Below are 12,793 nucleotides of genomic sequence, written 5' to 3' on the forward strand. Positions count from 1 at the left end.
CCTGAACGTTCTGAAATTTCATGATGATGTACTTTCATGTGAATCTATTTTATCCAGGTGAGCCCTCCTCTCACTTAAACTGTTCAACTTGGATTTTCGTGTCCTTCAGTTTAGGGGACCTTTAAAAAATCATTTTATTGATGATTTTTATCTGTTTGTTTTTTCCTGTTCTTTTTTTCTGGAAACCTACTATTCTGATAACGAATCTCTTAGACTGGTACTCTAGTTTTCTTATCTATTCTCTTATATCTTCCATTTCTTTATCTTTTTCTCAAGTTTTGTGTGTGGATGGGGTATGTTGACTGTGAGCTTCACTGTAGGGTAATATGATAATGTGTTTGGGGTGTTTCAGGAGAATCTCTTACATTTGTATTTTTAGGTTTTTTCCTCTTAGACTAGTCAAATTTCCCAGAGAGAACTATTAAATTCTGCTGCCTGAAAGGTGAAGACGTGAGGGTCAGGACTAGGGTTGGGGCAGGGAGGGGAGTTGGGTGTCTGAGAATCCTGTCTGCATTCTTTTTAAAATCCCTCCTTTTCTCTAAGGTACATCCCCTCTCCCTACTGCCAGTTGTGATTATGCTACCCCAGTCCAGATATCCTCTATTTTTTTCTCTTCAGCCATCTGCCACGGTGAGACCCATGCAGTAGTTGGATTGCAGAATAGAAAAGAGGGATCTTTCAAAGGACCTGTTTAATTTTAACTTCTCCCTTCCTAGCTATATACTCATATCAGTTTCTGAGCCCTTTGGGGAGTCTGGTATAAACTGAGTTGCTTCTCAGTTTTCCTACAACTGACTTGAGTCAATTTTTTCAATGTTGTCTCCTCTCCCATTTTCCTGTTTTTTTGTGTGGTTGTACCCATTTAAAAAATCTTATTACTACTATTTTATTGATATTTTGAGAAAGGAAATTGTAGTTGTGCTTTTTCAATCTATCATCTTTACTTTAAAACTTTCATAATATCTGAAGAAGAAGAGGTGACAGGGGAGTTGCATAGCTGCAACATGGAGGAATATATAATTTTGTCTGTTGTCATTTGCTTCATGTCATGAGCTGGGATAACGGAGTGAGAGAAGCAGGCTGGAAATGGTAATGTGTAAGGAGTTTGCCTACTTCCCTCTGGGCCCTTTGGTTGGAGGACAGTATGCAGAACAGAGAAAACGTCCTAAAAATTCCTTTGGTGCTTTTATAATTATGAGTGGTAGACTCTTAGGACCTTAGAATTAGAAAAGGTTTATAAAAACATCTAATCTAGTCTTTTACCCTTCACAAGAATCGTTTCATGACTATTTCCCATGGAGATTATGCTATGCTTTGTTTGAAAACCTCCAATGGGTATTTCTCATGAGGTTCTAGATACTAGAACGTTTCAATAATGTTGAACTCATCAGTGCTCCTCTTTTTGTGTTTTGTTTTTTTTAGCCCCAACATGTGGCATGAGGGATCCCTAAGTTCTTCTCTTCTCCTGTTTAAGGATTGCTAGGTCTCATGATTTTATATAGTCATTTTATATAGTCATCCCTATAACTTCCTTTGATGTCTCTGATTTGTCAGTCTCTTTTAAAATGTTATATTCAGAAATGTGACCTGAACAGTGACAGTGGTATTATTTACATCCTGTGATTTGGAGGTCATTATTATGAGCAATTTATTAATTTTTTATTTAAATATCATTAATTGACTTACAGTATTATATTAGTTTCATGTTGTACGACATAATGATTTGATATTTTTATACATTACAAAATGATCACAGATTTCTTAATTTCAATAAAAGCAAAGTCTTACAATCATACAGTACTTTATGGTTTTCAAGTATCTTGTAATTTAACCTATCTTGAGAAACGCTGGACTGGAAGAAACACAAGCTGGAATCAAGATTGCTGGGAGAAATATCAATAACCTCAGATATGCAGATGACACCACCCTTATGGCAGAAAGTGAAGAGGAACTAAACAGCCTCTTGATGAAAGTGAAAGTGGAGAGAGAAAAAGTTGGCTTAAAGCTCAACATTCAGAAAACTAAGATCATGGCATCCAGTCCCATCACTTCATGGGAAATAGATGGGGAAACAGTGGAAACAGTGTCAGACTTTATTTTGGGGGGCTCCAGAATCACTGCAGATGGTGATTGCAGCCATGAAATTAAAAGACGCTTACTCCTTGGAAGAAAAGTTATGACCAACCTAGATAGCATATTGAAAAGCAGAGACATTACTTTGCTGACTAAGGTCCGTCTAGTCTAGGCTATGGTTTTTCCTGTGGTCATGTATGGATGTGAGAGTTGGACTGTGAAGAAGGCTGAGCGCCGAAGAATTGATGCTTTTGAAGTGTGGTGTTGGAGAAGACTCTTGAGAGTCCCTTGGACTGCAAGGAGATCCAACCAGTCCATCTGAAGGAGATCAGCCCTGGGATTTCTTTGGAAGGAATGATGCTGAAGCTGAAACTCCAGTACTTTGGCCACCTCATGCGAAGAGTTGACTCATTGGAAAAGACTCTGATGCTAGGAGGGATTGGGGGCAGGAGGAGAAGGGGACGACAGAGGATGAGATGGCTGGATGGCATCAGTGACTCGATGGATGTGAGTCTGAGTGAACTCTGAGAGTTGGTGATGGACAGGGAAGTCTTGGCGTGCTGTGATTTCATGGGGTCGCAAAGAGTCGGACACAACTGAACGACTGAACTGAACTGAACTAGCTTTTTATCAGCTGTGATTTAGTGTTAAGTAGCAAGAGGCAATGGCACCCCACTCCAGTACTCTTGCTTGGTAAATCCCATGGACGGAGGACCCTGGTAGGCTACAGTTCATAGGGTAGCGAAGAGTCAGACACGACTGAGTGACTTCACTTTCACTTTTCACTTTCATGCATTGGAGAAGGAAATGGCAACCCACTCCAATGTTCTTGCCTGGAGAATCCTAGGGATAGGGGAGCCTGGTAGGCTGCCGTCTATGGGGTTGCACAGAGTCGGACACAACTGAAGCGACGCAGCAGTAGCAGCAAGATGCCTGACCGAATTTAAATGTAACATAGATATGTATAAAGAAGTAGATTCATTTAGCACCAACTCTATTTTTGAGGGGTGTGTGTATTTTGGAAGGCAATATGATGGCAAAGGGGCAGATCACGTAGTATTTCTGAGCCTACTTTTTGTCTATAAAATGAGTTTAACTATTTTGATATTTTAGAATTATGTGCATTTAGAATTAAATTCAAATATATGTAAAAGCTTTGTAAATGGTAAAATGCTGTCCAATTTTAAGTTGCTTGTTTTTGCCATCAACTTAGAGATAACATAGCCTTAGAGAACCAACTGAACTGATGATGGTAGCAGGTAGACTGTAATTAGTTTCCAAACTGGAATCTTTATGGATCAGAATTCTAAAAGTATGTGATTCATCAGGCTATTGCTAAAAAGGTTTTCAGAAACACATGTTTTAATGAATGAACTTGGGTGGTAACATCTCTAACCAGAATGGTTAGCTTGTTATGGATTTTTGTGCCTAATTGACTTCTCTGATTAACTGAGAATTGCCATACATGGATTATTACTTTGGAATTAATTCAAGCTTTTTATTTTAATTGAGTATATTTCAATTGATATAAATATTGTATAGGTTATAGGCATACAGTTGGTTAGATAGCATCACCATCTCAATGGATGTGAACTTGAGCAAACTCCAGGAGATAGCACAGGACAGGGAAATCTCGTGTGCTGCAGTCATGGGGTTGCAAAGAGTGGGACACAATGACTGAACGCACCACACACATAGTGATTCACAGTTTTTAAAGGTTATACTCTATAGTTATTATAAATATTTATTGTATTCCCCATGTTGTACAGAAAGTTTTCAAGTTTAATTAAATTTAGTGAGCCTCAAAATTACACTTAACATGATTTAATCTTTCATGAAGATTCCCAAAGTGAACTTTAAGGTCACCACTATTATTAATGCCACTGAACCCAGAACATGGCTCTAGATAAAGAAATGATAATAGCTTGACCCTGGTAATCATACAGTTTTGTGCCATGAAGGGCTTCAAAGTTGGTGCAGGCTTTTATCTTATAAATGAGGAAACAGGCTCAAAGAGGGAATGACTTATTCAAAGTCACATGTGTAATTAATAGGAAAAGTAAACATGTCTAATCTTAGAAGTTACTTTTTGGGGATGATAAAATTCTGATTTTAGTTTCTTTTTTTTGTTGTTTGTTTAAACTTGATAGTTGTTTGTTTCTCATATTGTTATAAATGCCCCTCTTTGACAACCCTCTGCTGATCTTCTTCCAAACTTTTAGGTTTCTAAGTAAACTGGACACTTTCTATGTCATATACTTCAGGGTAAAATTAATATTCAAGTTACAGGCAGAAAATATGTAATGTAATTGTAAGAGCATACTCTGTGGTCTTGAAATGGAGCAGTGATACATTTATCCTGTGGCATATGTGTGTCTGACACAAAGAAAAAGAATGAAGTTATTTATTATAAATTCAGAATAATAGATAATTTCAAAGTGAAAGTTTGATTTGAGAAAATAAAAAGCCTTTGTTATTTCTCTATTAATATCAGTACATTTGGAGATTAAAATTAAATTGTAGATATCTAAATCCTGGAAGAGATGTAATCAGCATTCTTATATAGCACTCATTTAACAGAAATTAACACATTCTCAGTTAGTTTTTAGCTTCGCATAGGAAAGATGAGTAGAATTCTTCCATTTGTTCTTAACCTGAAGAGGAAAACTTATTGTAGAAAGGTGAATGAGCTAAAAATATTATAACTGTAAATGTTGAACCTGCATTTAAAAATTATAAATCTGGCATATCACCCTCTAGCCATGCTGTCCAGGACAATGGCATTTGATTTCTTTCCTTTCAGATATCTCTGCCTTTTCTTTGGAGGCAGCAGATTTGTCCCCTACCTCATTGTTTCAGGAAGCTGCCAAGTTACCTCTGTCATCCCTACCCTAACTCCAAATAGTCTCAAGTTCTACAGAGGACACTCAGCTCTGTCAGAAAGTATGCTGTTTCTAAACATCTAAAATTGGATGTTCTAATCTTTGAGTCAGTTTAAACAAGGAGAAGGAAGTAACAAGAAGATTGCCAGTATTTACTGATGCTTTTGTTTGCTAGTAGCAGGTTGAATTCTGAGGCTACAAAGATATAAGAGCTCCTTATGAAGATCAAAATCTAGATGGAGAAAAAACAGCTTAGTGATTTAAGGTCAGTAATGGATCGGAAAAGACTTTATCTCTAGATGAGACAATATATTGACTCTTTGTTTTCCAGTAACTATGACCTGAATCTTGATGCGGTGGAAAGAGAGAATTGGGAAAGCATTCTTGGCAGTTTACTCTAGCAAATTAACATTAACTATGTGGAGAGGGGATTGTGGGAGAGAGGCTGGCTAATTAGGTAGGTGGAGTCACATTTTGAAGAAAAGATTCTGATGCTGGGAGGGATTGGGGGCAGGAGGAAAAGGGGACGACAGAGGATGAGATGGCTGGATGGCATCACCAACTCAATGGACGTGAGTTTGAGTGAACTCTGGGAGATGATGATGGACAGGGAGGCCTGGCGTGCTGCGATTCATGGGGTTGCAAAGAGTCGGACACGACTGAGCGACTGAACCGAACTGAACTGAATGTCATGGTAAGGAATTTGAACTTAATCCTGTAGAGCAATGATCTCCAAAATAGAGTGTTCTCAGAGCCAGAGGGTGTGCAGGATGGAGTCCCAGAGGAAAATATTAGAGTCTCTAGTTCTTATTTTCTTGGGTTCTAAAGTCACTGCAGATGGTGACTGTAGCCATGAAATTAAAAGATGCTTGCTCTTTGGAAGAAAAGAGATAACAAACCTAGACAGCATATTGAAAAGCAGAGACATCACTTTGCCGACAAAGGCCTATATAGTCAAAGCCATGGTTTTTCTAGTTAGTCATGTATAGATGTGAGAGTTGCACCATAAAGAGGCTGAGTGCCAAAGAATTGATGCTTTTGAACAGTGATACTGGAGAAGACTTGAGAGTCCCTTGGACAGCAAGGAGATCAAACCAGACAATCCAAAGGAAATCAACCCTGTATATTCATTAAAGGACTGATGCTGAACTTGAAGCTCCACTACTTTGGCCACCTGATGTGAAGAGCCAGCTCATTGAAAAAGACCCTGATGCTGGGAAAGATTGAAGGCAGGAGGAGAAGGGGATGATAGAGGATGAGATGGTTGGATGGCATCACTGATACAACGGACATGAATTTGAGCAAATTCCAGGAGATGGTGAAGAACAAGGAAGCCTGGCATGCTGCAGTCCATGGGGTTGCAAAGAGTCAGACATGACTTAGAGACTAAACACAACAACTAGTTCTTTTAATTTTATTTATTCTTTTAAAAGTATCTTTTTTATATGTTATAGAAAGAGTATATTCTATCATTTATAGTGATTTGTGTGTTTTTAAATAAATTTAAGTGAGAATAAATGGATAAGTATTTATCTTTTTGTTTGGAGAACACTACTTTAGGGCAAGAATTCACAGAAGAACTGTACAAAAAAGATCTTCACCACCAAGATAATCACGATGGTGTGATCACTCACCTAGAGCCAGACATCCTGGAATGTGAAGTCAAGTGGGCCTTAGAAAGAATCACTATGAACAAAATTCGTGGAGGTGATGGAATTCTAGTTCAGCTGTTTCAAATCCTAAAAGATGATGCTGTGAAAGTGCTGCACTCAATATGCCAGCAAATTTGGAAAACTCAGCAGTGGCCACAGGACTGGAAAAGGTCAGTTTTCATTCCAATCCCAAAGAAAGGCAATGCCAAAGGATGCTCAAACTACCACACAATTGCACTCATTTCACACGCTAGTAAAGTAATGCTCAAAATTCTCCAAGGCAGGCTTCAGCAATACGTGAACCGTGAACTTCCAGATGTTCAAGCTGGTTTTAGAAAAGGCAGAGGAACCAGAGATCAAATTGCCAACATCCACTGGATCATCAAAAAAGCAAGAGAGTTCCAGAAAAACATGTATTTCTGCTTTATTGACTATGCCAAAGCCTTTGACTGTGTGGATCACAATAAACTATGGAAAATTCTTAGAGGTGGAAATACCAGTCCACCTGACCTACCTCTTGAGAAATCTATATGCATCAGGAAGCAACAGTTAGAACTGGACATGGAACAATAGACTGGTTCCAAAAAGGAAAAGGAGTACGTCAAGGCTATATATTGTCACCTGCTTATTTAACTTCTATGCAGAGTACATCATGAGAAACGCTGGGCTGGATGAAGCACAAGCTGGAATCAGGATTGCTGGGAGTATATGCAGATGACACCACCCTTATGGCAGAAAGTGAAGAAGAACTAGAGAGCCACCTGATGAAAGTGAAAGAGGAAAGTGAAAAAGTTAGCTTAAAGTTCAACATTCAGAAAGCTAAGATCATGACATCTGGTCCCATCACCTCATGACCAATAGATGGGGAAACAGTGGCTGACTTTATTTGGGGGGGTTCCGAAATCACTGCAGATGGTGACTGCAGCCATTAAATTAAAAGACCCTTACTCCTTGGAAGGAAAGTTGTGACCAACCTAGTCAGCATATTAAAAAGTGGAGACATTACTTTGCCAACAAAGGTCCATCTAGTCAAGGCTATGATTTTTCTGGTAGTCATGTATGGATGTGAGAGTTGGACTGTAAAGAAAGCTGAGCACCGAAGAATTGATGCTTTTGAACTGTGGTGTTGGAGAAGACTCTTGAGAGTCCCTTGGACTGCGAGGAGACCCAACCAGTCCATCCTAAAGAAGATCAGTCCTGGGTGTTCATTGGAAGGACTGATGTTGAAGCTGAAACTCCAATACTTTGGCCACCAGATGCGAAGAGTTGACTCATTTGAAAAGACCCTGATGCTGGGAAAGATTAAGGGCAAGAGGACAAGGGGATGACAGAGGATGAGATGGTTAGATGGCATCACCAAATCAATGGACAGGAGTTTGGGTAGACTCTCGGAGTTGGTGATGGACAGGGAGGCCTGGCGTGTTGCAGCCCATGGGGTCACAAAGAGTTGGACACGACTGAGCTACTAAACTGAAAACTGAAACTGAAGCAGTGGAAATTGGAGTACAGATTAGAATATGGGAAAATTGCAGTGAGAGAGACCAATTAAGATGCTGGAAAAATATTTTGAGGCCTAAATCAGGACAATGGAAATAAAAGAGGAGGACTTGGGACCAGTGAAATAGGGGGATGGGGTAGGGAACTTGGCCGGAGAAAGAAGACTTCAATCCTAGGCTCTGGCCCGCTTTCTGACTTCAGATCCTGGATGGTGGTGATAGTGTTAAGTTAAAGAACAGAGGAAGGATATTTAGTTGAAAGCCTAAGGATTGTCACATTTCTTATTTACATTACTAAGTTGGTCATTCCTTCTTGCACCTGCTCGTCCAACCAGAGTAAAAAATAAAATGGCAGCTGGCCCTTTGGTGAGCACTTTGGGGACTGAAGACTGTGAATCTTTTCCAGGCATTTTCAACAAAAATTGAGCATAGTGAGATCTCTATTGCAGTTAGCCATGGGTAAGTATTAAAGATTGAAGGCGGGAGGAGAAGGGGGCGACAGAAGATAAAGTGGTTGGATGGCACCACCGGACTTGATGGACATGAGTTTGTTTGAGCAAGCTCCAAAAGTTGTTAATGGACAGGGAAGCCTGGTGTGCTGCAGTCCATGGGGTTGCCGAGTTGGACATGACTGAGTGACTGAACTGAACTGAACTGAATTATTAAACCAAACTTCTCTTGGAGATTGGATTGGGATTGGACCACATAGAAAAATGTAAATTGTGACAATTCACAGTTGCACCAAATAGCTGAATTCATTAGTTCCTTATTGGCAGGGGTGGGTATTGGGTGGTGATTTGGATCATAGTCATTGTTTGTGGAAGTGCTGAGTGGGTAAAAGCATGGTAGTTACTTTACCCTGACAGTTTTTTTCCAGGGGAGTAAGTGTGTTTTTCTTTCTCCTTGCTGTAGGAAATTGTTTGCCAGATTGTGTTACTTATAACAATCTATCATGGAACAGCTGCCAGGAAAAGAAAAGAGGCTATTCCCAGTAGCTCTTCCCACCTCCTACCCTACCATTATCACCACACATGCATACATCCGGTTTTGTTTTTTTCTTCTAGTTTTACTCAGTGGTTTTGGCTTGATTGAAAATGTTCTTATAATGACAGATTTCGGGACTTTGCCGTGGCTTGGTAATTGGGTTCTCTAAGCTCTATTTGTTTGCTTTAGCCAAGACTAATCGGCAGCAGTTCAAGTTTTGAATTCTGGGGTATCTTGAACACTAAAGTGCTATCTTCTACCTTCCCTTGAAGACCTTGTATGTTTCCACTTGGTCAAAAATGCACGCATTTACTGTCCTTTAGAACTGTACTTTTCACCCTTGACGTTGCCCTCGTTCCTTTACAGGAGCAGGCTTGGGTAAAGCTTACTGAGGACTGTTAGGATAGTGAATAGAGAGGTCTGTGGAGATGCCAGTTGGTCTCTGCAGATGACGCATACTCTGATGTTAGAAAAGAACACAAGGCAACTGAGGGTTGATGTCTCCCAGGAACTTTCAAGTTAATTGCATTTCAGATATACAGTTGCTTCACAGTCCAAACAGTCTATGTTTATTCATGGTTTGTGGTCACACGTGATCAGAAATACTTCTGGCTCTTTTAAGAGTTTTTCCTCTTTCTCTCTGTGGGTTCCAGTTAGTAGAACATTTGCATTTCTAGAATGGCCTTTACATTTTTAGAATTAAAATTAAAACAATAGTCATTTATTTTCTTACAATGATAACTTTTATTAAACAAAAATGAACAGTATTAAAAAGATATAAGGATGATTTCATTTTCCTTTTAGACTAGTTTCTTCTTCCAGGATTTCTAGCCTTGGAAACAAAGTACATTGATCAGTCAGCAAAGACTTGCCTTTGGAAATGCAGTTGCAAAGAGAACAAGAATGTGTTTGGTCTCAGTGAGAGTGGTGCATTCTTTGGGAACAGGCAGGAAGAGGGCCTGACGGAATAGCACCTCCATCTGTATCCCAGGTTCTGCCCTTTCAGACTGAATCCTTTCATCTCACATTGAGAACAGATGGCAACCAGACACTAGGAGGAGGGCTCTGTTTCTTGTGCTCCTTGGGGATTTTGCATTGTTTAGCAAAAAGTCATCTAAAAGCAGAGAGAAAAATGAGGCTGCAGACTGTTCACAATTATGCAGGACTTGTTTGGCATTCATTATGCTGACAGGTTTATTTTCTGCAGATATTGAAGGATAACAGCATTAATTTTCCAAGACAGCATTGTCACCACTTCAGAAGCATCTGCATTGGGGTAGTTTTCTTCACTTTGGAGTACAGTTAGTAACTTAATTTATTGTGGAACATCAGCTTGCAGAAATCAGTCATCTTATTAGAGAAACTTAGAAAAATAGAAAGGATTTTTTTTCTTCAACAAACTGTTATTTTCATTGTAATGAGATGGGGTAACTTTTGTGCGGCTCTAGTGAAATGTCTTTAGTAACGGCCCATGCTTCCTGCCTTTCTAAGTACTGTTAACAAGAAGTGGGATTCTGCAGGCTATTTCTTGCTTACCTTGCATGTATGTGGGCTGATTTGTTAATGTTTGACGGTTCCTGGATGGTGAGTTGCAGGCTTAGGAATTTTTTTTCCTAAAAAGAAGATGTTTATAGGAACTTTTTTTTTAAGCTCAGTTAAGATCCAGAAAGAACTAAGAGAGCCTTAATAAGTAGAAGAGTAGAAAAAGAAAAAAATCCAAATTTGAACTTCTTAAACCTGAAGCCTTCAAAAGGAATTGTTTACATTATAAATAATGAGTTTTATGTAGAAAAAGAAATGATGGTCTTAGTACAGATTCTGTATTTGGAATAAGAAATTACAGGCAGTAAGATAAGGTATTCTGATGGTTGAGTCTCACTTTCTGAGCAAGTGTGATTCTTTTTCCTAGAATGTAAGTTGAAATTATCTATTTTCCCCCAAAGCAAGAATCTTGATTTTAAATTAAAATCTTAGAAAAGTTGGAGCCACTTACAAAAATTTCTCTAAATATTCACTTTATTCTTTAACCTAAATAATGTAGTCCAGTGTTTTTCAGACTTTTTAAAATAGGAGAATTTGTATTGTTATGAGGATTAAATGAATGCTTTTATACATACCCAAGGTTGTAATATAATGGTTTATTAGCTTGACTGTTTTCCCAAAGAGGGGCACATTATAATATATTCATCCTATTATTTATTTCCTAGTATTATAGCAAAGTGACTGCTTTAAAATAAAGCATTTCACAATCTTATTTGATAATCAGACTGTGTGAAAGCACCTTTTAAACTGTAAAGAGACATATAAATTTTAAGATCATTAACTCCATAGTCACAGAAATAGACAATGTGATGGTTTTCATACTCTCTTCCTTAGAGCCCAGGATTCCAGAGGTGCCTCAGGGACAGCAGCAGTAAGGCACACACAAAGAGGAGGTAGGACTTCCAGACTCTTTTCCAACACAGTTCAGCTAGAACAACCCTATTTATTTTACCTATTCCACCACTGTGAAAAAGGTTTGAGGACAAGTGTCCAGTTTGTGTGTGCTTCTGAGACATTGTGAGTTTATCCTGTGATGATTTTGTGTGATCCTTTGTCCTTTGTGATACTGACTTTTCCTCTTCTCCTTTGACAGACAGATGTACTGGTCCTGAGCTGTGATCTGATAACAGATGTTGCCTTACATGAGGTTGTGGACCTATTCAGAGCTCATGATGCATCGCTTGCCATGTTAATGAGAAAAGGTCAAGAAAGCTTAGAACCAGTTCCAGGTCAAAAGGGGAAAAAAAAAGCAGGTAAGGAGGGTAGTGTTTGATTTGTCAATTTCTTATAATTATCATTCATGCTTTCACTTAAAAAGAGATATTTATTGAAAACTGACTATGCTGCAGGCACTGTGCTAGGGGTGGATAACATAAAGTCAAATAAGACACAGTCCCTGATTTAAAGAAGCTTATAACTATTGATTGGATTCTGTATTATCCAAAAGGCTTTTGTCTACAGAGAGGAGCACTCAGAACTGTTTGCATTGTGTAACTGAATACATATACCTGAGAAACAAAAAAATCTAATTTAAAATCACTTTAAAAAAAATAATTAAAATCCAATGACAAGTTAGATATCTTTAAGCAATTAAGATTACTATTGCACATTTAGAATGGTTGATTTTTTTTTTTTAAGTTGTTTCAAAGTAATTTATTTAGGGGTTCCATTTTCACTCCTCAATAGATTTTATGTATTTCTCATATGCTTCTTCACTCATTAGTTCATTTAGTTCTGAAGGGTTACTGAATGATCAGCCAACCATCTTCATACCAAGGCTTGTTGACAAGTCCTGGATTTTCTGCTAGAGCTTTATTAATTTCAGTTACTTCTGATAGAGGAGAATAGAATTCATAGCAGCTTTCACACTTTCCAAAGCACCAAACTCCTGTTTGTTCAACTTTGTTCCAACCTCAGGCAGACTACAGTAAACATCTCCCAAAGCTTGCTTGTGCAAAATTGCTGATTCCCACTATTCCAACACCGTTTTCTGTTGTTACCCATTCGTGTTTTTCTGTGAATTTCCACACCGACAGCAGAGCAGGGCTGGTGGGCAGCGCCCAGACGGCACCCGCCCACACTCCCCAGGGCCGCAGCAAGCAGGGTGCACTGGGTGCCGAGATGGTGCGCAGGCGCGAGATGGTGCGCAGGCGCGAGATGGTGC

The 12,793-nt window shown here is 38.9% G+C and overlaps 1 protein-coding gene across 2 annotated transcripts in view; it reads left to right on the plus strand.

Annotated features, from left to right (window-relative positions):
• EIF2B3 (eukaryotic translation initiation factor 2B subunit gamma) overlaps nucleotides 1–12,793 on the plus strand; it is a 118,009-nt gene that overhangs the window by 30,156 nt on the left and 75,060 nt on the right. For both annotated transcript variants that reach the window (XM_040231322.1, XM_040231323.1), the window contains exon 4: nucleotides 11,723–11,882. In XM_040231322.1, the coding sequence (XP_040087256.1) occupies nucleotides 11,723–11,882 (160 nt within the window). The remainder of the gene's footprint in view (nucleotides 1–11,722; nucleotides 11,883–12,793) is intronic.

The sequence above is a fragment of the Oryx dammah genome, unplaced genomic scaffold, assembly GCF_014754425.2.
Source record: "Oryx dammah isolate SB20612 unplaced genomic scaffold, SCBI_Odam_1.1 HiC_scaffold_28, whole genome shotgun sequence".
Lineage (NCBI taxonomy): Eukaryota > Metazoa > Chordata > Mammalia > Artiodactyla > Bovidae > Oryx > Oryx dammah.